General features: G+C 31.7%; 1 protein-coding gene across 3 annotated transcripts in view; it reads right to left on the bottom strand.

Annotated features, from left to right (window-relative positions):
- Positions 1-24,814, bottom strand: part of LOC130669619 (geranylgeranyl transferase type-2 subunit alpha) — an 82,078-nt gene that overhangs the window by 42,709 nt on the left and 14,555 nt on the right. For all 3 annotated transcript variants that reach the window (XM_057472606.1, XM_057472605.1, XM_057472607.1), the window contains exons 5-6: positions 17,753-17,940; positions 17,473-17,670 (exon numbers count right to left, since the gene is read on the bottom strand). In XM_057472606.1, coding sequence (XP_057328589.1) covers positions 17,473-17,670; positions 17,753-17,940 — 386 coding nt within the window. The remainder of the gene's footprint in view (positions 1-17,472; positions 17,671-17,752; positions 17,941-24,814) is intronic.

Raw genomic sequence — 24,814 nt, 5'->3', positions numbered from 1 at the left:
ACAAAAAAGGCCTCTTAACATATTTTGCTAAATTCACTCTTTCGAAAGTTATTTACGTTATTGAAATCGTTTTGACTCAAATTCAACCTTGAATAACTTTCGAAGGAGTGAATTTAGCAAAAAATGTTAAGAGGCCTTTTTTGTAGAGCAATAACTTAAGTTTAAGAATCTGTCATGATCTTTTTTAGATATTTCTTGATTTGTCAGTTACAAAATTCAAAAGTAAAAATGTTAAATCGAAAAAATATATCAATTTATTAAGCTTAATTAATCGGAAACGGCTTGTCTGACGAAAATTTTCAATCAGACCTTTTTTGTAGGGAATTTAATTTTACATAAGAATAATTGAAAATGAATTTTTTTTACTCGAATATTTTAGCAGTTCTGACGTAAAACATCAAATTATGAATTAAAATTAAAAATTGCGATAATAGACCTCTTAAAATTAATATTAAGGGCTCAAACTTTCATGAAATTTTTTTTTTGTCATCCTGAATAATATTTTCGATATAGCTATCCCTCGCGGAATTCCCATAACGGTATTTCTACGGTATTTTCCGAGTATTTTTTGGGTATAAGTATTATTACGGTATACCCTAGGTATAAATGCGGTATATTTGTGAAATTTTATTACCGTATTAATACCGTAAATATATTGTGTTGATACCAAATTTATATAGGGACTGTACCGTATTTATACTGTGTTTATACCGTATTTACGCTCTCGCTATACCGTATTTGTACAATGATTATACTCCATTTATATGGTTTTTATGCTGTACTTAAACGTCGGTTATACCGTATTTATACGGTTGCTATACCTCATTTATATAGTGGTTACACGGTATTCATATAATGTTCGCACCGTATTTAAACGGTATTTATGCGGTATAAATATGGTGGTTATGCCGCATTTATACAGTGATTATGCCGTCTCACTCTTACAGGCTGAAAAATACTTTTCATATCTTTCAGTTTTATTAACAAACAATCTTCAGATTCTATAACAGATACAATATGTTTTACTACTACTTGCATTCTTAAATGGCTCATCTCTTCACTATGTTCTGCTTTCAAATTTTCAATAAAAAAGTACAGCTGTAAAAATGAACTAGTTCATTTTTACTTTCACAAAAAAATTTTTTTCAAAAAAATTTCTCTCATTAACAAATATAAACTCTCGAAACTAGTAAAAATTTTTCAATTTAAACATAAAAATATGTTTACTTGAGGAAAAAAAATTTTGATTCAAGATTAAAATTTCAAGATAATTATTTACTTGGTGCAAGAAAATTTTACTTTTCCGAATCGTTAAAACAAAATTTCTTGAATCAGGAATTGTTTTCTTGATTCGAGTTAACTGTTTTTTCTATGTAGTAATGATTCGCAAGAACATCAGATAATTTTGAAATACATTTAGGATCAATATTAATAACTAGGATTATTTTATGATTAAAAATTACATTCTTCAATTGAAACATGTCTAAACACTGCAGTGTTTATGTCGTATGGGTATTTTGACATAAAAGTCTTTTTTTAGCTCATAAAGTTCTTTATTTGTACATTATAAAAACCTTTTTAGTTTCTCTACACAGAAAATACAGTTAACTTGAACTAAGAAAAATATTCTTGATACAAGAAAATTTTTTTTAACGATTCGGAAAATAAAAATTTTTTTACATCAAATAAATAATTATTTTGAAATCTTTACTTTGAATCAAAATTTTTTTTCCTCAAGTTAACATATTTTTATGCTTTAGTCGAAAAATTTTTAATTGTTTTAAAAGTTTTTATTTCTTAAAATAAGAGATATTTTATTGAAGAAAGCCGTGCCAGGTTATTGTAGCAATATTGCATTTTTTTGTTTGAAAAAAATAAAATTTCTTGGAATAATTACTATTTGTTTAACAAAAGAATTTTCGTATGCTCCAACCAAAAAAAAAAAAAGTTACTCAAACCGAAAGAAAAATTTCTTGAGAGAAAAGATATATATGGAATAGAAGGAAGTCACTGGTGCTAGGCAGCAGCAGCGAGAATAGTTCGGTGCGCGCCACTAGGTAGCGCCTACGATTTGTAGTGTCCCTGGTAAGAAACTTATTTTAGAAGTCTTATATTCCGAAATTGTGACCATTCTGGCGCGGGTACTCCTCCGTTATTTGATAGAGTGATAAGTACCTTTTTTGATGGTAATATAGTACAACCTATATTACATAATTATAAAAATATTTATTATCAATGTTTCCATAAATAATTTATCTCTGAATTTGAACTTGAGCTTTAACAAAAATATTTTAATCAAAAGTCTATAAAATGTCTACTATATGATTAAAAATATACGAGTGACATAATACATTGTAAAGCAATATAAATAATTATATAGAGCCATTTATCATTAATAATTATATATAGTTTTTTTTACCATGTACTGGATAAATTCCGTATAAACACCTCATTAAATCAGTAGAATTGTTGTGTAAACTCGGTAGAAATGCCGTATAAATTCAGTAGAAATGCCGTATTATTACGCTAACAATGTCATATTATTACGGTAGAAATTTCGTATTAATATCATATACATGAAGTATTAATCTTATAGAAATGCCGTATTAATACAGTAGAAGTACCGTATTATTACGGTAGAAATAACGTATTAATACGGTAGAAATGCCGTATAAGCTTCGTACAAACGCAGTATAAGCTCTGTAGGAATACCGTAATTAAATTTCACAAACATACCGTATAAATACGGTAAAACTACTTGTTATCGACTACGTGTACGCTCTTTTAATACAGTGTTCAAACCGTATCATGAAAACCGCGAGGGATGAAAAAAAAAAATAGTCAATTTTTTTGGCCCAGTCTAATATATATATATATATATTTCGGAGATGAAAGAATAAAACGGGGTTTTCCAATAGGACGGGAAATTTCCAACAGTCGAGACTAGTTTTTATAGTAACGATTAAATAATAAAATTTAAGTTCTAGTTGTTTACAACTTAAGCAGATTATGTTTATTACGGGAGGCTTAGGCTCGCTGTGACATCTGTTCACCAAACGTAGCCACGGTCACAGGATGGGTATAGTAAGACACAGAGGACAAGATAGTAAGATAATATGAGACGGTTGTCCTTCTTTGAATATTTTGACAAAAAGGTTTTTAACGAAAAGTACAGAGTTTGGTACTAGTTGAGTCAGTTAGTTCTGATTGAGCATTCGTTGTGAGAGTACAAGTTTTCCTGTCGACCGTGGATTCGTTCTCGAGCCTAGTTTACCGTAGTATTTGTAAATTATTCGATTAGGTTTTATTTGAATATTATTGGACTGTCGTGTATTGCAATTATTATAATTCCCTGCGTAATCAATTATTGCATTAATTAGTATTTAGTGTATTTTGATATTTGTGCGATACTATGTTTATTCTTTTACTTGTCTAAGTATCGTTATTTATGAACAATACTTTTAATATTAAATCATTGTGTTGCATAATTAATATTCGTTCATATTTTAAATAAAAATAAGAGATATTAGTATTGAGACCAATACTCGGGATAGCGCCCAAGGTTGTAATGACTTTCCGACATCAGAAGTGGGATCTGAATCGTCAACAGGAATTTCTGCTGAACAGCTTAGTCTTCTGTTAGAAATTCAAAATCGGAATTCTGTAAAATCAATCTCGGTCTTCAATAGTGAATATGTGTTTAGCTAAATGTTCGTTAGGAGGTAGTGCGCTCATTAGTGAATATTTAGCTGTATATTCAAGCCGTATTTTGTCAGTGTTTGCATCGAAATGAAAAATCAAGTTTCGAAGAAATCGCTGTGTCAATTGTGCTCGTTTATGTTTTAAGTATAGCATGTGTGGTCATATTGCTTTAAAGTGTTCATTTCCAATTGGAAACGAGAATACCAACCCCACAATGAACATCGTGTGAATGTTTGCACTGTGGCAGCTCCATCAGAATTTTTAAGAGAACTTGTTGAGTCGTTTTCATTTTGTTTTGATTCTTGAACAGATTGTTCATTAATTAAAAGAGAGCAATGCTGTTTGATTCTTAGGGAAAAGAGAACATAAAATAATAAATTTAAAGTGAATAGGAAATGCTATTGTAAATTGTACGATACAAATTGTATCTACTGTAACCGTCAATGTTGATATATTTGATTTTTTCTATGTTGTATGAGATGATTATTTAATGAGTGACGTCATGATTAGTCGTGAAATTTTTTAATCAAAGATTTGACATTAACATAATTTTAGATCACTTTACGATTTTTTTAAGAGTAAAACTATTTGTGCATTTCATAAATCGGAATTAAATGATGAGATCGATTTAAATAACGTAGATACAGATGTAACCGGTGATTACAAGATAAATGAATACTTATGAATATTTACAATACGTACATTGTAAAAAAAAAAAAAAAGTAAGATCAAAATCTCTTGAAACAAACTTGGTTTTTTTCGATTAAGAAAATTGTTTTTGAATGAAGTCTTCAAATTGTTGCACCGGAGGTGTATTGGATTGAAAATTTTTAATAGCATCATTTATTGTGCTGGATTTTGCTTTACTTTTTTTTTTTTTTTTTTTTCTCAAACATTTATTTCTCAAGATCCCTGTTCATTATCTCAGGTATGAGATTAAGGCCGGTGAAGTTCGACCAAACCTTTGTAACATGTTAGCGCTAACAGAGCTACCTGCATCCCAGCGTCTCCCTCAACTGAGACAATTCACAGACCTTTAATCTCATTTCCGTAAATTTATACCTGAATTTTTACAAATATTGATATCCTTTATATTACATTGATTTATGATATTTAATTTGAAGTTTCTGATAGAATTGCACACATACGCTAGTTCCGATGATTATGATGCATTTCTTATGCAAAGTTTAACGGATCCAAATCGAGTTGTCGAGCATTATAGTAAAGCAACTAGTAAAGCCGAGTTAAAGTATCAATCATACGAATTTGGGACATAATTGGTATTTATTTCTGTTAAATTCTTTCATAACTATTTTTACGGTTGTAAATTCACGATAATAACTGACTACAACTGATCGAAAGTATCTCATAGTAAAGTTGAGTTGACCCTAAAAGTTCCTCGTGGTAAAATACTTTGCTTACCGATCGTACCACGTGTCTTCAGGTGGTCAGTGATTAGTCATGTGCATGTGAGTCAGTTATGCACTTGGGATGGGAGAAAACACTTGATAAAGTTTGCAAGTACTACTGGTTTGAAGGAATTACGAAATATGTTCGTAAATTCATAGACAACTCTTTTGCTTGCAAACTTTTTAAGTTGAGCTCAGGTAAAACTCAAGGTGAGCTACATCCCATACCCAAGACCAGCATACCTTGGCATACTGTGCATATAAACATAGCAGGTAAATTAAGTAGCAAAAATAATTCGAAAGAATATGTTATTGTTATGATAGATATCTTCACTAAATTTGTCTTGTTACACTAAACACACAAGAAAAAAAAAAAAAAAAAAAAAAAAAAAATGAACTATATGAATTGAGAAACGACAGGTATTATATTGATGGAGTGATCAGCAAATGCTTTCATTCTGAATAATGATTCCTTAATTTATAATTGAAGCGTGAATAACTATGGGATGAAGATTAAAGTTTGTTGTCTATGCGGGAGATATTGATATTTGAATTTAAAAAAAAATAATAATAATAATAATAATGACGATGATAATAATCGTAACTTGAACATAGAGAAAAATTTATGACATGTACTATAAAATTTATTATTTGGAATGTTGGAGTTCCCTATGTTGACACCTGGGTTCCGGGTTATAATTTTAAACACTAATTTTCAAAGTTTATTTTTCCGGGCATACTCGAAAAGTAGATACAGCAAATACTATCAGACCCTTGAATCGCACTGTATTCTCGTTTGGTCCATTCGCTCGTGTAATAGCAGACCACGGTAGATGTTTTAGAGGCAACGAGTTCAGAGATTTTTGTACCTCTCAAAATATTTAATTACATTTACCAGTAAGGAGTGCCAATAGGGCCAATGGTCAGGTTTATCGAGTAACGAGTACTCTTAAAAATATGTTTATAACAGTTGGAAGAAAACGAACACTCATGGCAGGCGGCCATACTTGAGGTTTAATTAGCGATGAACTGAATTACTAATCGCGTTACAAGGGCTAGTTCACTGCAATAGTCAATTGGTAAAGTAGCACGGTTGTTTTGGGTTAATTGTTGATGATAAAAAAAAAAAAATTGAAGTCTCTGATATAAGACAGAATGGGATTGAAAATATAAAAAAAAAGAATGCTAGATATAATAAGTATAGATTTGAAATTAATAAAACAAAGATAGTTCGATTCAAGTTCAGTTATTTTGTTTTAATTAAGAATAAAGAAAGACATCAAATTTAGCTTGGTCCGAAGTTCAGAGATCCATTCGTGGTCACAGAAGTTCTCTATAACAATCGATAAACTTTAAATCTTTAAGCTGTAACAGAACTTATAAGAATAGTCATGAGAACTTAAGAAAATGCCGAAGAGTCATATTCCTAGCGAGTTGGATGTTTCAGATGGGAGTGTTGATGCAAGAGACTCTGTGGCAGAGTCTTGAGCCACCAGGGGAAAGATCAAGCACTAATGACAGAAAAAAGATCGCACCACTTGCACCAGAATGTAGGTCGTAACTGCAAACCGGGAGTGGTTTGATCAGGGGGCGATGGGCATCTGGTGAAGTGGCGGGGGTCTGAAGTTTTTGAGAAGTCGCACTACACGTATCATACTGTGGCAGTTGATAGTGTGGCGGGGGCTTGGACAAAAGTGTACCTAGTTATGGCAACTAAGGTAGTATCGGACTGCACGTGGCATGCAGGGGTCATTGAGTGTGAGGATCTATGGTGGACGAAAATACGAACATAGTGAAACGACTGCTGAAAGGAATTATGAAAGGCATACTTAAGAGATCATATAGTAAAATTAAATATAATGTTAATGAAATACTACTGAAAGCTTTTAATACTACTTTGGATTTCTGAACTGAATAATGAAATAGAAAATTTGTAAATTATGTTTTGTTGTAAATAGTAGTAAATACAAAAAAAAATGTTTCAATGTAAATAGTAGTAAACACAAGGAATTTATGTGTGGTTTAAAATAAACGTTTTAGATTCACTCGAGGACGCGTGATCGTCAGGATGGCCGTGTCGGAGATGAAAGAATAAAACGGGGTTTTCCAATAGGACGGGAAATTTCCAACAGTCGAGACTAGTTTTTATAGTAACGATTAAATAATAAAATTTAAGTTCTAGTTGTTTACAACTTAAGCAGATTATGTTTATTACGGGAGGCTTAGGCTCGCTGTGACATCTGTTCACCAAACGTAGCCACGGTCACAGGATGGGTATAGTAAGACACAGAGGACAAGATAGTAAGATAATATGAGACGGTTGTCCTTCTTTGAATATTTTGACAAAAAGGTTTTTAACGAAAAGTACAGAGTTTGGTACTAGTTGAGTCAGTTAGTTCTGATTGAGCATTCGTTGTGAGAGTACAAGTTTTCCTGTCGACCGTGGATTCGTTCTCGAGCCTAGTTTACCGTAGTATTTGTAAATTATTCGATTAGGTTTTATTTGAATATTATTGGACTGTCGTGTATTGCAATTATTATAATTCCCTGCGTAATCAATTATTGCATTAATTAGTATTTAGTGTATTTTGATATTTGTGCGATACTATGTTTATTCTTTTACTTGTCTAAGTATCGTTATTTATGAACAATACTTTTAATATTAAATCATTGTGTTGCATAATTAATATTCGTTCATATTTTAAATAAAAATAAGAGATATTAGTATTGAGACCAATACTCGGGATAACGCCCAAGGTTGTAATGACTTTCCGACATATATATATATATATATTAGGGTGAGCCAAAAAAACCAACCTATTGAATTTATGTATTAAAAAAGACCTATATATCGAGAAAAAAATTCTCCCATTGGGAAAAATTTTTAGCTCAATTTTAAAAGGTGTCGGTAGCCATTTCAAATTTCCCATTTAAATAACATGCAAAAAAATTTTTTTTTACTAAAAATATTATAACTTTTGAACCATGTGAGATAAAAATTCGGCTCTAGAATATTCTTGTATGGCATTAAATTTCTTTAAAAAAAGTCCTAGGAGTCGAATTTGTAAACTTGATATTTCGTAAACTAACAGGCTATCAAAGTCTAGAGTAAACAGAATCATACAAATTTAAGGCTTTATTATTAAAAATATCAATACTACGAGAAAATTTGTTCTACCTGTAGTGCAATGAAATCACCAACACTATCCACGTTGTAACAAGTAATATTTTGTTATCGATCACAATAAAAGAAATGTACTTGGAAAATCCAAATAAAGCCTTAAATTTGTATGATTCTGTTTACTCTAGACTTTGATAGCCTGTTAGTTTACGAAATATCAAGTTTACAAATTCGACTCCCAGGACTTTCTTTTAAGAAATTTAATCCCCTACAAGAATATTCTAGAGCCAAATTTTTATCTCACACGGTTCAAAAGTTAGAATATTTTTAATCAAAAAAAATTTTTTTGGATGTTATTTAAATGGGAAATTTCAAATGGCTACCGACACCTTTTAAAATTGAGCTAAAAATTTTGCCCGATGGGAGAATTTTTTTCTCGATATATAGGTCCTTTTTAAGACGTAAATTCGATAGGTTGGTTTTTTTGGCTCACCCTAATATATATATATATATATTAGACTGGGCCAAAAAAATCGACTATTTTCTTTCTTTCGATACTGTGAAAATATTATTCCTGATGATCAAAAACAATTATTGTGCAAGTTTGAGCCCTTAATATTGATATTAAGAGGTGTATCGTTACAACTATTAGTTTTTTGACAAAAATTTCATTTTTACCCAAAAGTCGTAAATCATCTCTCTAGAAAATTTGAGCAATGTATATTCTTAAAGGAAATCGAATTCTCTACAAAAAATCTCTCTTAGTAAATTCACGTACAACGAGCCGTTTCCTTGTAACCGTGTCTTAAACATTGATTTGTTTTTTAAATTCTTTGTTTCTATTTTGGATTTTTGTAACAACTGGAAATATTAAAATTTTTCCTAGTCAAGATACATATTCTTAAAAAAAATTTAATGTTCTACAAATAAGGCTTCTTAAAATTTTTTGCTAAATTCACTTCTTCGAAAATTATTCAGGTTATTAAAGTCGTTTTGACTCAACTTCAACCTTGATTAACTTTTAAAGGATTTTTTTTTATTTCCGTATTTTTCTAGTACAGTTCACCTCGTGTTCTAAAACCGCTTTGCTTTTATAGAAGTTTCCTTGTGTTTTTAAATAAAATCTTGAGCTGATTTATATTCAATATTTAGTCAGTAAATCAAGGCTATTATTTGTTGAATATAAATAAATTGTCATCCGCGGATAATTAATTATAAATTAATTTCCGTGAATTAATCGCTATCGACCACGTGTCGAAATTTCATACGTGATTCGTTTCATTCTTGCTGCATTCGCTCTCGCGTATATTTTTAGTTGAATTCGCTAGTAATAATTGTCTGTAAAGTTATTTTACGATTACTGCAATTATTACTGCAAATTATTATATTACTGCAAAGTTATTTTACGATAAAAAACGATTCATGACGATTAAAAATATCAAATCGTCATGAATCGTCTGTAATCGTAAAATAATATTACAATATCTGGTCCCGAATGAGTATCAAAAACGATTCATGACGATTTGAAATTTTAATCGTTATCAATCGTTTTTAATCATAAAATAATAAATCGTCTTTTGACGATTAGAGACGATTAAATGTGAAAAACCATGACGATTATGACTATTGAAGACGATTAATGACGTTTAAATTTTTAATCGTTTTTAATCGTCACAAATCGTATTTTCGTAGTTGATACGACCATAAATAAATTAAAAAAAAAAAAAAAATTTTACTCGGGTAAACTTCGCTTTTTAAGCGATGGATAAAACGTAAATAGCGCACATGAGTTCAATACAATTATGGGCGCAACATGTAGGCTAAGTCATAATCCGTCACTCGCGATGTGAATAACCTACCCAACCAGTTCCACCAATAACTATTTCCGGACGAAAAAGTGTAAAATTGCTAGAAATCTTGATTAAAGTAAGTAAAAAATGTTTCCCCACTAGGATATGACTAAGTGGTACATAATGTTTATCGTGGATTAATTATACACTGACAGAAAAATTTATTAACGATTAATAAATCCATTTACACTGGCCAGAAAAATTAAGGGATATGAAAACAATTCCAAATTTTTGAATTATTTTCAACATGCTGTAGCAAAAATGGTCATAAAGTAAAAATAAAAAGACAAAATTGTAGCCTCAAGCTTCTAGTTTTCAGATCTGGACTTAAAATTTGTTTTACCAAGCACAGTTCCGGAGTAATCCTAAGAAAACCGACGCAAACAAAATTTTCCAAATTTTTGCTCGTCTTCCAAAAAGTCAATGGGCTTCAATAATTTTTTTTGATAATCTGACCTTATGACTCTTTCCAGAAATATTATACCCTTTAATTTGCCGCCCTCAAAAAGTCTCTACGACGATTTGGCGCCGAGTTATCATTGATCAAACCAAAAAAGTTCATTTTGGCTTTGACAATCAATAACTCGGAACATATTAGTCGTACAGAGAATAGAAGTAAGGTTTTGAAAACTGCAAAACATTTTCTGTGAGTCACAATTTGTGACTTCTGAGAATAAAAATGTTTTTGAAGCCATACTGTTAATTAAAAATCGGTGTATCGGTTGACCCTGCGGGCCAGCCCCAAAACTTCCCGCTGTTTTCAAGCTCTTTGAGGTCGAAAACATTATTGTGAATACATTTTTTTTCATTCTTTCGTCGACAATGTCTCTCGAGCGGATTATCCGATTGAGGCGGTTGAGGTGGAAATCGAAAGCTTTTAACGAGTTCTAGAGCTGATTAGATTTTTGAATTGATCGATTTGATAAGTTCCGAAATATTCACGAAAAACGAAAAAAAAAACGATTTTTTTTTAATCTTTCGTCGACGATATCTCTCGAACGGATTATCCGATTAAGACGGTTGAGGTGGCAATCAGCGCGTTTTATTGAGGTCTAGAGCTAATAAAATTTCGGGAATGATTGGTTTAGTCGTTTCGACGATAGTTGCGAAAAACCGTTTTCTACTGTTTTCTACTGTCTTTCGTCGACGATATCTTTTGAACGGATTTTCTGATTGAGACGTTCTTGGTGGCAATCGAAAGCTGTTATCGAGTTCTAGAGCTGATTAGATTTTGGAATTGATCGATCCAACGGTTTTCACAACATCAAAAAAAAACGAAAAAAAAAATTTTTTTTTTTTCGTATTTCTTAAATATCTCAGAGTTCATTTGACTAAATGGTCTAAAAATTTTTTGAAAATTTAAGTTTAGAAGATATCTTTCGAAGGCCGCAAGAACCATCTAAATCAGTTCATTCATCAAAAAGATATGAGAGGCTTACATCCACACACACACACACACACACACACACATACATACATACATACATACAGACATCGCTCTGAAAATGTCAGAATAGCATCCTAGCACCTCCAAATGTCGACATATGATGAAAACCCGGTTTTTGAAAATCGGGGTGAAACCAATAACTTCCCGAATTTTTTGAAAATCGTCGATTTTCTCAGCGGGAAGTTAAAAAACAGGTAAATATTCGCATATTTAAGGATATTCGGAAATCTTGGTATAACTTTGGATATAACGTATGAACAAAGGATACCTTTGGTTTTTCTCAACCTCAAAGTGACCTGAAAAAACCCGGAAAATTTCAAAGCGCTGCGATTTTTCTTTCTTACTGTTCCGAAGCTTTAAATTTATCGTTTTCGCCAGAAATCACCATAATTGGTAATTTCTCGGAATTTGTTCATTTTTTCAATTTCAAAATGTTTTTTTCACCGATAATCCTAATTTCTTTGATCGAAAACATTGATTATCGAAAAGAATTGAAAAATAAAAAAAAATTTTTTCAAAATTTTTTTTTTTTCTCGTTATATCCGCAATGATTTATCATTGTCAAAAAAAATTCCTCAATTGTTTTTTACCGCCAGCATTAGCGTTACCCAAAGTGTACCACATGGAGGTTGCTCGGTCGAATTTACGCTTCTTACACACGCACGCGTGTGTGTTCGTTTGTGTGTGCCTGTCTATGTGCGGTGTCACGCTTAAATAGCCGCAGACAAAATCATCGCGACAAAATAACCGACGACAAAAAAACCGAATGACAAAATAACCGACGACAAAACACACAAAAACCATGATAAAAGGGCGGTTATTTTGTCATTCGGCTATTTTGTCGTCGGTTATTTTGTCGCGGTTATTTTGTCTTTGGTTGAACTGTTACGCAACCCTATGTGCGTGCACTGAGAGAAAAATGCATAGTAGCCTAAACTAAGACGTCACAAGTATTAAATATTAGTTCTGTAAACTAGTTTTCGTAGTCACTGGTACTACACAGCAGTGACTAAACTAATACAAAATAGTAACACCAACTATTCTTTACGAACCATTTTTACCTGATTATAACAATTATGAAATAATAGTCTTCGCTACTTAAGATGTAATAGTAACAATAACTACGTTTCATAGTCGCGTCAACAAATTAAAATAGTATTAGTAACTACTTCGGCTTAGTTAATGTTGAGTAGTTGATATAACTTAGAAAAAAAAGTTATTGCTACTGAAGCTTGAGTAGTACTGACAATAATATTTTTATTATTTGCTTCACTACATGTTAATAGTATCAGTTATAATTTTGACTTAATAAAATACTTTTTGTTTTTAAATATCGAGAAAAATTATTTAAGGAATTATTAATGTCATTATGTAGTTAAGCATCTACTATATGACCACCAAAACAGGTACTTGTCACTCTGTCAAATAACAGAGAAATATCCATACCAGAATTGTCATCAAGTATCGAATATAAAAACTCTGAAATACCTATCTAACCAGAGACAGCACAATAAGTTGCCCAACCATCTAGTGGCGAGCACTGAACTACTTCCGCTGCTGCTTAGCACCGGTGACTTTCTCCTCTTCAATATACATCTTCTCCCAACAAATTTTTCTCTTAAGGCTTTTACATTAAAAATCAAAGACAAAAAAAAAAAAATTGACAAAATGTAGATATCACCAATCGTCAGCATTTTTTCGGAAACGAATTTCTATTGTTATAAACAAATCAATACGATAAAAAATCGTTTCAGAAACAATGTTGTCGATCGGTGGTATCAACATTTTGTCGATTTTTTCAATCCAATCCGGACTTTGAAAAAATCCATTTGTTTATAACTTTAGTTAACAAAAAAAAAAAAAATAATAATGGTCTTTGGAGGATATAATAGAAATTCGTTTCCAAAAAAATGCTGACGATTGGTGATATCTACATTTTGTCAATTTTTTTTTTTTTGTCTTTGATTTTTAATGTAAAAGCCTTAAGAGAAAAATTTGTTGGGAGAAGATGTATATTGAAGAGGAGAAAGTCACCGGTGCTAAGCAGCAGCGGAAGTAGTTCAGTGCTCGCCACTAGATGGTTGGGCAACTTATTGTGCTGTCTCTGGTTAGATAGGTATTTCAGAGTTTTTATATTCGATACTTGATGACAATTCTGGTATGGATATTTCTCTGTTATTTGACAGAGTGACAAGTACCTGTTTTGGTGGTCATATAGTAGATGCTTAACTACATAATGACATTAATAATTCCTTGAATAATTTTCCTCAAAAAAAAAAAAAAATAAATAAAAAATACTCTCTAGTTAACAAAAAAAATGGTTTTCGAATCAAAACAAAATTTCGAAAGACAATATATACTCAAAATCTGAATGACTATGTTCAATTGGTTGATATTACTTGATATAAATATTAAATTATTACCATATCGCATAGTTGCGCTCACTATAAATTTTTGATTTAATAGACTCAGCCCAAAGTAGTTAACTTAACTTAAAATAAAGTGTTAAGTTTACATGAATAACATAGTTCTGCTGACTAGTAATTTTTAATTTAAATTATCCAACTCAGAACAGTCATGTTCACTAGTATCATCGTAGTGTTTTCATGATAGTGTAATCGTTTACTTTTTTGTAGTACTGTTTACTATTACACTTTAGTTACAAATACTACAAACCTATAGCTGAGATGTTTTTTTACTACGTTTTTCTAGTTCCGAAAACCTGTTTTTTCTCTCAGTGTGTATGTGTCTGCATGTGTGCACTAATGCCGGCGGTAAAAAAAATTGAGGAATTTTTTTTGACAATGACAAATCATTGCAAATATGACAGAAAAAAAATTTTTAAAAAAAATAATTCTGAAAAAAAAATTTTTTTTTCAATTTTTTTCGATAATCAACTTTGAGGTTGAAGAAAAACCGACGGTATCCATTGTTCATTCGTTATATCCAAAGTTATACCAAGATTTCCGAACATCCTTAAATATGCGATTTTTTACCTGTTTTTTTATCAACATTATAGCTTCAAAAAATTATTTTATCAAAAGCCACTAATTCCGACTCATAGAGAATGTTTTGCAGTTTTCAAAACTCTATTTCCATTCTTTGTACGACCAATATATTCCGAGTTATTGATTGTCGAAGCCAAAATGGACTTTTTTACTTTGATCAATGATAACTCGGCGCCAAATCGTCGTAGGCTTTTCGAGTACGACAAAGTAAAGGGTATAAAATTTCCGAAAAGAGTCATAAGGTCAGATTATTAAAAAAAATTAATGAAGCCTATTGACTTTTTGGAGTTTTATAAATAAAATTGTTAATTCAATTTATTTTTAACTAATTAAAATTGACACGTGGTAAAGATATGAATTTATGCCTACTTTGTGAGTTTCTGTGGCAAAAGCAGTGACACGAATAGGCCTTTTATTATAAATATATAATTTTATTGTGCTTATTTATTTTATGTAGGAGTAAGATAATACTTATTTAATATCAAAAATTCAATAAAACATGATTTTTATTAATAATTTTTTTTTTAATTACTGCCGCAGTAATTAGTACTTAAAAATCGATAGTGTATGTATTACTGCGGTTTTTTCAAAAATTCCGCAGTAATTGAAGCGCCTCTAGTTGTACAGGTTTGTCCCTATTACTGCGACTGAAAATATTTACATCCTAACCTACAAAAATATAACGTGTGTTAAAGTGTGATCAAGTGGTAGATGAAAAAATGGGTAAAATTAATAATAAAACGAATGTTAGTAAGAAAAAAAACATAAAATCGAAAGGAATGAAAAATGCGAGGAAAAATTTGAAAAACAGCAACAAAAAATTAAAGAAGCGGAGGAGAAACAAAAGTTAAAAGAAGAAGGGTTGCTGAAAAAATTAAAAGCTGCGGAAATAAAGAAGAAAATTGCTGAGCTTGAAGCTGCAGAACTTGAATTACAAAAACAAATTAATAATAATTAGTATAATAGACAAATGATTTTATCGTAGCTATAAAACTATGCTGGTCAATTTTAGTAGTGTAATTTAAAAGTGCTGTGTTTAGTTGTAATATTTATTTTTTGAAATAAAGATAGTTTTTACTTATTTTAATACACTTATAATTGTTTCTCTAATGTTTTTCTTCCAAATTTTTAACAAATTCTCAACTCTTGACCATCTTGAGCTAACCGCAGTAATAGACACGCAGTAATTGGGTCGTTCGCAGTAATTGGCACGCAGTAATAGGGGTAAGCTGTTTTCAGACCCGCAGTAATACATGCTACTGAACTTTTTTTTAAATCACTGATTATTTAAATAAACAATTGATTTATTGCATAATTTGATGTTTTTTGTGTTCAAAATTAGTTAAATTTCAGTATAAAAAAAAAATATCACTGATTTCGTGCAATGATTACCATATAACCCTTTTTAAAGTTAGACCTATCTAAAAAACGGCAGTAATACCCACATTTACCCTATATCACACACCAAGCTACTGAGCTTTCGAGTGCAAGCGATAATGGGTTAGAATGGCTAAATCAGAGCGAGGTTGAAGGAGCAGAAGATTTGACTGAAAATTACATGGACATGATGGTTTCAGTAGTCACTTTTGATACCATACATGAGTCTCCGTGGACTGAATTAGAATTAATATTCTGTTACAACTTTAGGTTGTTTCTATTCAAGTATTTTATTATTCGATTTTTTCACTGTGATTCTATGCTACGTTATTAGAAATCTTATATACTAGCCTTAACTAGTCTTAAATAAAAATAAAATTATGAGCGAATTGTTTTTTAAATAATCTAATGTAATGAAGCACAGATTAACTTATTTACATACAAAATATTCATTTTTAAAAATCTTACGTTAGATTGAGGGAGGGGGAAGGGGGTCGAGCAAAATTTCACCACATCTCACCAAGAGGAGAGGAGGAGGGTCCCTAGGGATGCCCCCTAAGGTCATAACACTTTTTGCAGTGTGACGTTTCGACGTCAGGACTTATTTCATTTAATAAAATAGTTAATTAAATTTCAGTATAATATTATATTAAGAAAATGAATAAGACTTTGGTTGCTCTGTTAGAGAATAATATTTTTCAACAAGGTATTCAAATACTACAGATCAACGATATCTGCGAGCATCATCGCAGCCTTTAGTCAAAACTCATGACGAATCGTGAGACACAGACTACGGTGATGTTGCTAAAGTAACTCGAGATGTGACAACGATTTTCCTGTACTCAGATATGATGGATCTTATAGAAATTAGAAGCAAGTTAGTCAAATGAATCAGCAAAGAAAGATACTCCCTGCTGATACCAAATTTATTAGGTTTATTAATAAGCAGTAATTTAATTTTTCAGATTTTAGAGGTTATTAAAAATCCTAAATGCATGTATCATATCTAATTAGTCAATACCTGAGTGGCCTACAGCTGCTCAAATATTCTAATATTCAGACAAGGCTAATAATAATGATTTGATCATTATTCTTAATTCTAAATAAAAACTAATTTTTGGTTTTCATACTCCGATTAGAACAATCAGCCATCAGGCACATGGAGGGCTATTGACAGCCCTACGAGTCTAAACCTAGATAATTCAAAATTCAAATAGTAAAACTTTATGTGATAAATTGTTCAGTTTGCTGCACTAAATAAAGAAATATTATAAAAAATAAAGCGTAATAAATAAAATCAGAGTAATGCTAAAAAATTACTAACATTTTTTTGATAAATACTTCAAAATATAATTATATAATTTGATCTATAGTCGTCCCGACGAAAGTTTGAGATTTCGCCCTGCCACAATTATTCCACCTCTACCATAATGTGTCGACTTACGCATGGGCAAATACAAATATTGTGATAGAGGTGGAATAATTGTAGTAGGTCAAAATTCAGAACTTTCGTTGGGATGAGTTTACCAAAAACAAAATATTTTTAATGCTATTATACCTTTATTATATTTTTCATGACAAATCGATAAGTTTTCTGTTTCATCAGAGAACGCATTGGATATAATTTTACTTCGATAGTGCCACGAAGAGTAGTTTGATAGATTTCCCATAATTTTAAGTTCAGAAAATTCAAATTCGTTTTGGTTAGGTACTCCTGCGTTTTTAACCAACTGTTGTCTGTAATCCCAGCAATGAACTAGTGGAAATAAGTAATTCAAAATTACAAACGTATATTTTTTCATTATACTAACAACTTGAAGAATGACAAAATAACCTACAATTCCTGTCATCTAAATTCAGACATTTATTGCAAAGTTCTAATTCTGATTTCCACTTTGCTTCCGGTAATCGATGGATTACCCAATGTCTTTGGTGCCATAAGTTATAAGATTTCGGATTTTTATGCAGACAATTTTCGGTCAAAATCAGTTCCTTGTTTAACAGTTCAATGTATTCCTCTTGACACCTTAAATTAAAACATTTTGATCGTAAAACTTGAAAATTCGAAAGGTGTAAGTCTAAAATTCTTATTCTTCAGCAAAATATTTACACGGAAAAAAAATTCACGGATTTTTTACGATTTAACTATCGTAATTTTCATTATGTACTATTAGTCCGAGAGCTGATGAGCAAATTTGGGCAGGTTCTTGAGGCACTTAGCAAATTTTTGTAAGTGTCCCTGAAAGACCCCTAAACAAGATAATCGAGGTCTGGCTGGAGGGTAGCGGCCCCCCTACAACCCTTGAATTTTTGAAAAAGGAAAATTTCCTCATGTTTAGTCACAGAACTTGACTAATTTAAAAAGCGTCGTGCATTTCCGCTATTCCGGAAGTAGCCGAACTCGCTACTGACTTGAATGTCAGAATAGTGCCAGGTCACTCGCGATCTGGGCCCGACACATGCAATTTCTTTATTTTTTTTTAATTTTTATTACTAATATTATTTTCATTATTATTTTTCAAAAATTTATTATTATTTAATTTAATTTTATCATTATTTTTCTTATTGTTATTATTATTATTATTATTATTATCATTTTTATTATCAATATTATCATTATATTATTTTAAATTTTATTATTGCTATTATTACTGTTATTATTATTATAAGGATTACTTATTTACTCCGAAATTTTAAATTAACCGCACTGTAGGTCACGTGGTCTCGCGAAAGCCAATCACGTTGTAGTGGCCTTGAGCCAGAGGTACAGCCGATATACGCTCTTTCTTGCACGTTAAGCATCACTTAGTGCTGTTCACACGCACTTACGCGAAACTTTACGACGATCTGGCAGATCGAAAGTGCCATCAAAATGATCTGGCTTTTTGGGATTATTTATGTTTAATTACCTAGATTACCCTCTCAAAATTGTAGAGTGCATCAAGAACATTTTTTGAATTAGTTTTACAAACCACTTTTCACTAGTATGGCTGACATCAAGTGCCGACTAATTGATCTGGCTTTTTCAAGTATCGATTCTTTACATATCTAACTTCAATATATATAAAAATCAAAATTCCTCAAAAACGTTTTTGCATTAGGAAATTTTCCTTTTTCCAAAAATTCAAGGGTTGCAGGGGAGCCGCTACCCTCCAGCCAGACCTCGATTATCTTTTTTAGGGGTCTTTCAGGGACACTCACAAAAATTTGCTAAGTGCCTCAAGAACCTGCCCAAATTTGCTCATCAGCTCTCCTACTATAAGTCTTGTTTTTGATTTAAAAAAAAAAATCTGTCTATCGGTTGACCCTGCGGGCCAGCCCTAAAACTTCCCACTGTTTTCGAGCTCCTTGGTCTCTAAAACATTGTTGTTAATACATTTTCGAGCTCTTTGAGCCCGAAGACACCGTTGTTTCCCTTTTTATGAGCTTTTCAAGCTCAACAGGGTTACGTTTTATGTTAAAGTTTAAAAATTTAGAATCTAATATAATGAATAAATGAGCATATTTTATATTTGTTCACAATTATGTTCAATAATTAGCTCAAAAATAAGTATTTACGTGATACGTTGTATCTATATCGTGTAAATATATCCTGATACGAGCAAACATGACGATTTGTAGGCAATCACTTCCAATGACTTATATAAAGAAGAAAATATTAGTTTTGAGTAATTTTTTTCAGTAATTATTATGTTATTCAATGAAAAAAACAGATATTGATTTAACAATTATTATTCCGTTGACGATATCTCTCAAACGGATTATCCGATTAAGACGGTTGAGGTGGCAATCGGCGCGTTTTATTGAGGTCTAGAGCTGATTAGATTTTGGAATTGATCGATCCAACGGTTTTCACAACATCAAAAAAAAAACGAAAAAAAAAATTTTTTTTTTTTCGTATTTCTTAAATATCTCAGAGTTCATTTGACTAAATGGTCTAAAAATTTTTTGAAAATTTAAGTTTAGAAGATATCTTTCGAAGGCCGCAAGAACCATCTAAATCAGTTCATTCATCAAAAAGATATGAGAGGCTTACATCCACACACACACACACACACACACACACACACATACATACATACATACATACAGACATCGCTCTGAAAATGTCAGAATAGCATCCTAGCACCTCCAAATGTCGACATATGATGAAAACCCGGTTTTTGAAAATCGGGGTGAAACCAATAACTTCCCGAATTTTTTGAAAATCGTCGATTTTCTCAGCGGGAAGTTAAAAAACAGGTAAATATTCGCATATTTAAGGATATTCGGAAATCTTGGTATAACTTTGGATATAACGTATGAACAAAGGATACCTTTGGTTTTTCTCAACCTCAAAGTGACCTGAAAAAACCCGGAAAATTTCAAAGCGCTGCGATTTTTCTTTCTTGCTGTTCCGAAGCTTTAAATTTATCGTTTTCGCCAGAAATCACCATAATTGGTAATTTCTCGGAATTTGTTCATTTTTTCAATTTGATTGCTCAAAGTTCAACAAAACAATTGAAGGAACAAGTTTTTTTTCTTAACCCTTCGTCCGTCGTGCTATGAGCGCAACGCCACAATTTTATTAAAAGATTATTTTAAAAAGAAAAAAAAATGCCATCTGGCAGCCAGAATGAAAGGAAGATTTTTCGAAAACTTTCCGCACCTCCCTGACTTTTCGCTAGCGCACGCATAGTTTAAAACGAAGCCGGCTCTTTTTCATTTTCTCTGAGGTTGGAGATCAGTTTTTCAATCCGCGATTCAAATATTGTTAATATACTCACTAAGGTGGTCCTTATTTTGGACATGTTCGAATTTTTATGCTCCCAGAAGCTTATGTGCTTCGAAATAAATAAAAAAAAATATTCTCAAAGTTTCAGGTCTCTTTTTCAATTTTAACAAAAACACACACACACACACACACACACACACACACACACACACACACACACACACACACACACACACATACATACAGACACTCGGACATCATTTTAAAAATAGTCAGAATAGCTTTTTAGGACCTCAAAACGTCGACATCTGATGAAAACTCGACTTTCGAAAATCGGGGTGAAAACAATAACTTCCCAATTTTTCGAAAATGGTTGATTTTCTTAGCGGGAAGTTAAAAAATTTTTTATTTCTATCTAAAATTTTTTTTAAATAACATATCAGACTACTCTGCATCCTCATCAGAAGTTCTTACTTTTTTTCATTCTCGCACCCAAGTGGGTGAACAGCATATCTTTGTTGCACTAATACAGTAATCAGGAGCTTTGGACGAGTTTTTCTTATGAAAAAACGAATATTTTTAAAAAATTAAAGCGCACTTCCCTAAATAAGACAATAGTGCTTTAATGTGTAGTAGAGTGTATCTTAAAAAAATTTTTCGAATTCATTACGATCACCTCTCAAAATAATTTCAATTACAACAGAAAAAATTCCCTTAAAGTTTAAGCTCTTGATTCTAACGGGAAGAGTTACCGCAAAAATTTTTTGTGATTTTTAAAAGAAATATTTTTTTAACTTCCCGCTAAGAAAATCGACGATTTTCGAAAAATTGGGAAGTGTGTGTGTGTGTGTGTGTGTGTGTGTGTGTGTGTGTGTGTGTGTGTGTGTGTGTGTGTGTGTGTGTATGTGTGTGACCGGTCTATAACTTTTTAACTAATGAACCGATTTGGATGGTTAAGGCGGCAATCGAAAGAGCATGTTGGCCATCAACTTTTCTGAAAATTTCAGATCATTTGATCGAGTAGACTCGAAAATATTGGTGAATTACGGAAAAAACAATTTTTTTTTTTTTAGTTTTTTATTGATTTCTTAGAAACGACTTGAACGATTGACTTTAAAATCTAATCAGCTCTAGAACTCGCTAAAACGTGTCGATTGCCGCCTTAGCCATCTCAATCGGATAATTCGTTCGAGAGTTATCGCGGGCAAAAGAAATGGTAAAAAACGGTTTTTTGCGAATATCTTTGAAACAGCTAAACTTAACAATTCCGAAATTTGATCAGTTTTAGAATTCATTGAAACGCGTCGATTACCACCTTAACTATCAAAATCGGGTCATTTGTCTAAGAGATATCGTGGAAGAAAGAAACAATAAAAAATAGTTTTTTGCGAATATCTTTGAAACAGCTGAGGTAAGCAATACCAAAATCTGATCAGCTTCAGAATTTATTAAAACGCGTCGATTGCCACCTCAACCATCAAAATCGGTCAATTCGATCCTGAGATATCGTGGGAGAAAGAAATGCTAATATCGGTTTTTTTCGAAAACAATTATAACAGGGTATTTCTCAACCTTGCCAAGTTTGGCCCCTTTATTAATTGATCTTAATAAGGGCGCCACTGGAAGATAAGACTCGGCCTTCCAGAACCGGAGATGTTAATATTAAAAATCAGGGTCGTTGAAAGTTATAAGAGTGAGGAGATTGAGGGATTAAATTAATTTTTACACACAATTTTAATCAATATAATTTTAGATTTTATTCACCAATTAACACTTTGCCCACCGGGCTTTTAGTCCTTATTATTATTCTTAAGACTTATTCTGTCCACCGGACTTCTTAATATTCTTACAACTAATTAACTAAAATTTTTTCCACCGGACGTTTATTAATTTTACGAACGAGTCCCCTGGACTTTTATATTAAATTGGCCACCGGCCAGATCCCCTGGATCTTTTAATTAAACGACGACGAGTCCCCTGGACTTTTATAACGAAATGGCCACCGGCCTGATCCCCTGGATCTTAATTATGTTAACGATGAGTCCCCTGGACTTTTATAACGAAATGGCCACCGGCCTGATCCCCTGGATCTTAATTAAAATAGTCCCCTGGACTTTATAACGAAATGGCCACCGGCCTGATCCCCTGGATCAAATTTTATATAAAACAAATTGGCAACTTGCCAGATCCCCAGGATCTATTATTTAAAACCGTTTCCACAGGAAACTTAATTGTCTCTCACACACACACACACGTTTTACATTAGAGTCTCCAGGACTGTATCACACTCACACACGCGGTTACAATTTATTATTTTCCCGATTAATTTCACACGCACTTTTAATTAATCTCAAATTTTATTTATTCCAAAACTTTTATCATTAAAATTTCCATAGCAATAATTTTATTTCTTTTATACTCAAAATTTCCCGACTGTAAATTTATTTCTTTCATACTTTTATACTTTCAGTTTTTCGAATATCAAGTTGTTGAGTGTGAATTTACTGACACCGAAAAACTGCTGCCCGCGACAGACACTATCTTTCTCTATTTGCATCAACAATTTTATTTTTACAATTATGACTGACATCAATTTACTGATAAATTTTTATTACTTATTTTAATTTTTCTTTTTATCACTAATTCACAGCACTTCTACTTTCTTTCAGTCTTTTGAATTTTATAATTGTATAATATTCTTATTAAATAAAATTATTAATTTACTAATTATATTTTCTTATTAACTAGATTTTATTATTAAAAATTTCTGGCCCTCCTGCCGAGAAATTTGGCTTTTATATTTAATTTTTATTGTTAATAAATTCTGGCCTTCCTGCCGAGAATTCGTAATTTATTTTAATCGACCGGAAATGGCGACTGCCCACGAATCTCTTAATTATTAATTAATTAATTGATTAATAAATTGTGGCAACCGGCCGACGATTTATTTACCTCTTTGTAATTTTTTTTTCCAACTGTTTGTGGCGTCCTTTGTCTCTCCAGCCTTCCTGCCGATTTCCGCTGACACGTTCTTTTTTTTCAATAAATTTTCTCCAACACTTATTTGGCTCAATTTGTATATAGATATCTGTGGATAGTTCAATACAAGTAAGTAATTATAATTACAGTGCATCGGCTACCGGCCGGATACACGATTTATCAAATTAATTAAATTATTGCTTCTAGAAGGTTCCACAAGTACCTCTCTAGAGTATATATAATTACCTGAATTTATACTTTGGATTCGCGTCTAACCGCAACGCCGGTCCGTCCAACTGTGTCCGTTTTCACCTCGTGCACTCACTAATGTAGATTAAGTTCGCGACCTTTCGGCAATTATCGGGTGTCTCCCCATTTGATTAATTCTAATTGGTTCTGGAGAACGAGCCTCCAAAATTGGCGCTCCCGGTGACAAGTCGATAAACTAGGTCACGGGGTTTATGGTTATTGGGTCATTGACCAACCGCGGGAAATTTATTCAAACTTAAATTTCAAATTATTGTAATTTATTAAATTCACCCCGTTACACAATGGCACACAAAAGTATTTTCGAGCTCGAAAATGTATCCACAACAACACTGCAAATCTAAGTGTTTAACTCAGTGTGTTGAAATAAAACACGTTAGTGTTTTCTGCAACTTAAGCGGTTAGAAGTAAAACGGTATAAACTTTTAAACAATCGCATAAATCATTACAAGTGTTTTAAAGGTTCGCGTAACACACTCAAGTGTTTAATCTGAAAACGTTTTATCCGTTTAAAGAAAAAAACACTTCTACCTGTTTCATTATAAGGCGCTTACTGTTACATTAAACGTTTAAAAAAACATCGAGTGTTTTAAATTAAAACAGATATTCCGGAATTAAACACTTTTTCAGAAAAAACGTTTAATCTAAAAAACATGTGTATTATAAAACGCTTAAATTTCTTAAACAGTTTAAAAAAATTCTATCAATTTTGTCAATCAACAAATGATACAAATAACAATTTCAAAAAATAAAAGTGTATTAATTTTCAAATATACTTATGCATTACGATATAGATGTATCAAAACGTATTTTTTTGTATTGAAAATAAAATTTTACAAATGATTGAACTCGGTTTATATCATCTAATGAATTCTAAACGATCATAATTTATTAATGAAATAAATGTTAGATTTTTCATTTTAAACGACGATAGAGATAT

This window comes from Microplitis mediator, chromosome 6 (assembly GCF_029852145.1).
Source record: "Microplitis mediator isolate UGA2020A chromosome 6, iyMicMedi2.1, whole genome shotgun sequence".
Taxonomy (NCBI): domain Eukaryota; kingdom Metazoa; phylum Arthropoda; class Insecta; order Hymenoptera; family Braconidae; genus Microplitis; species Microplitis mediator.
This window is presented reverse-complemented; position numbering and strand designations above follow the sequence as displayed.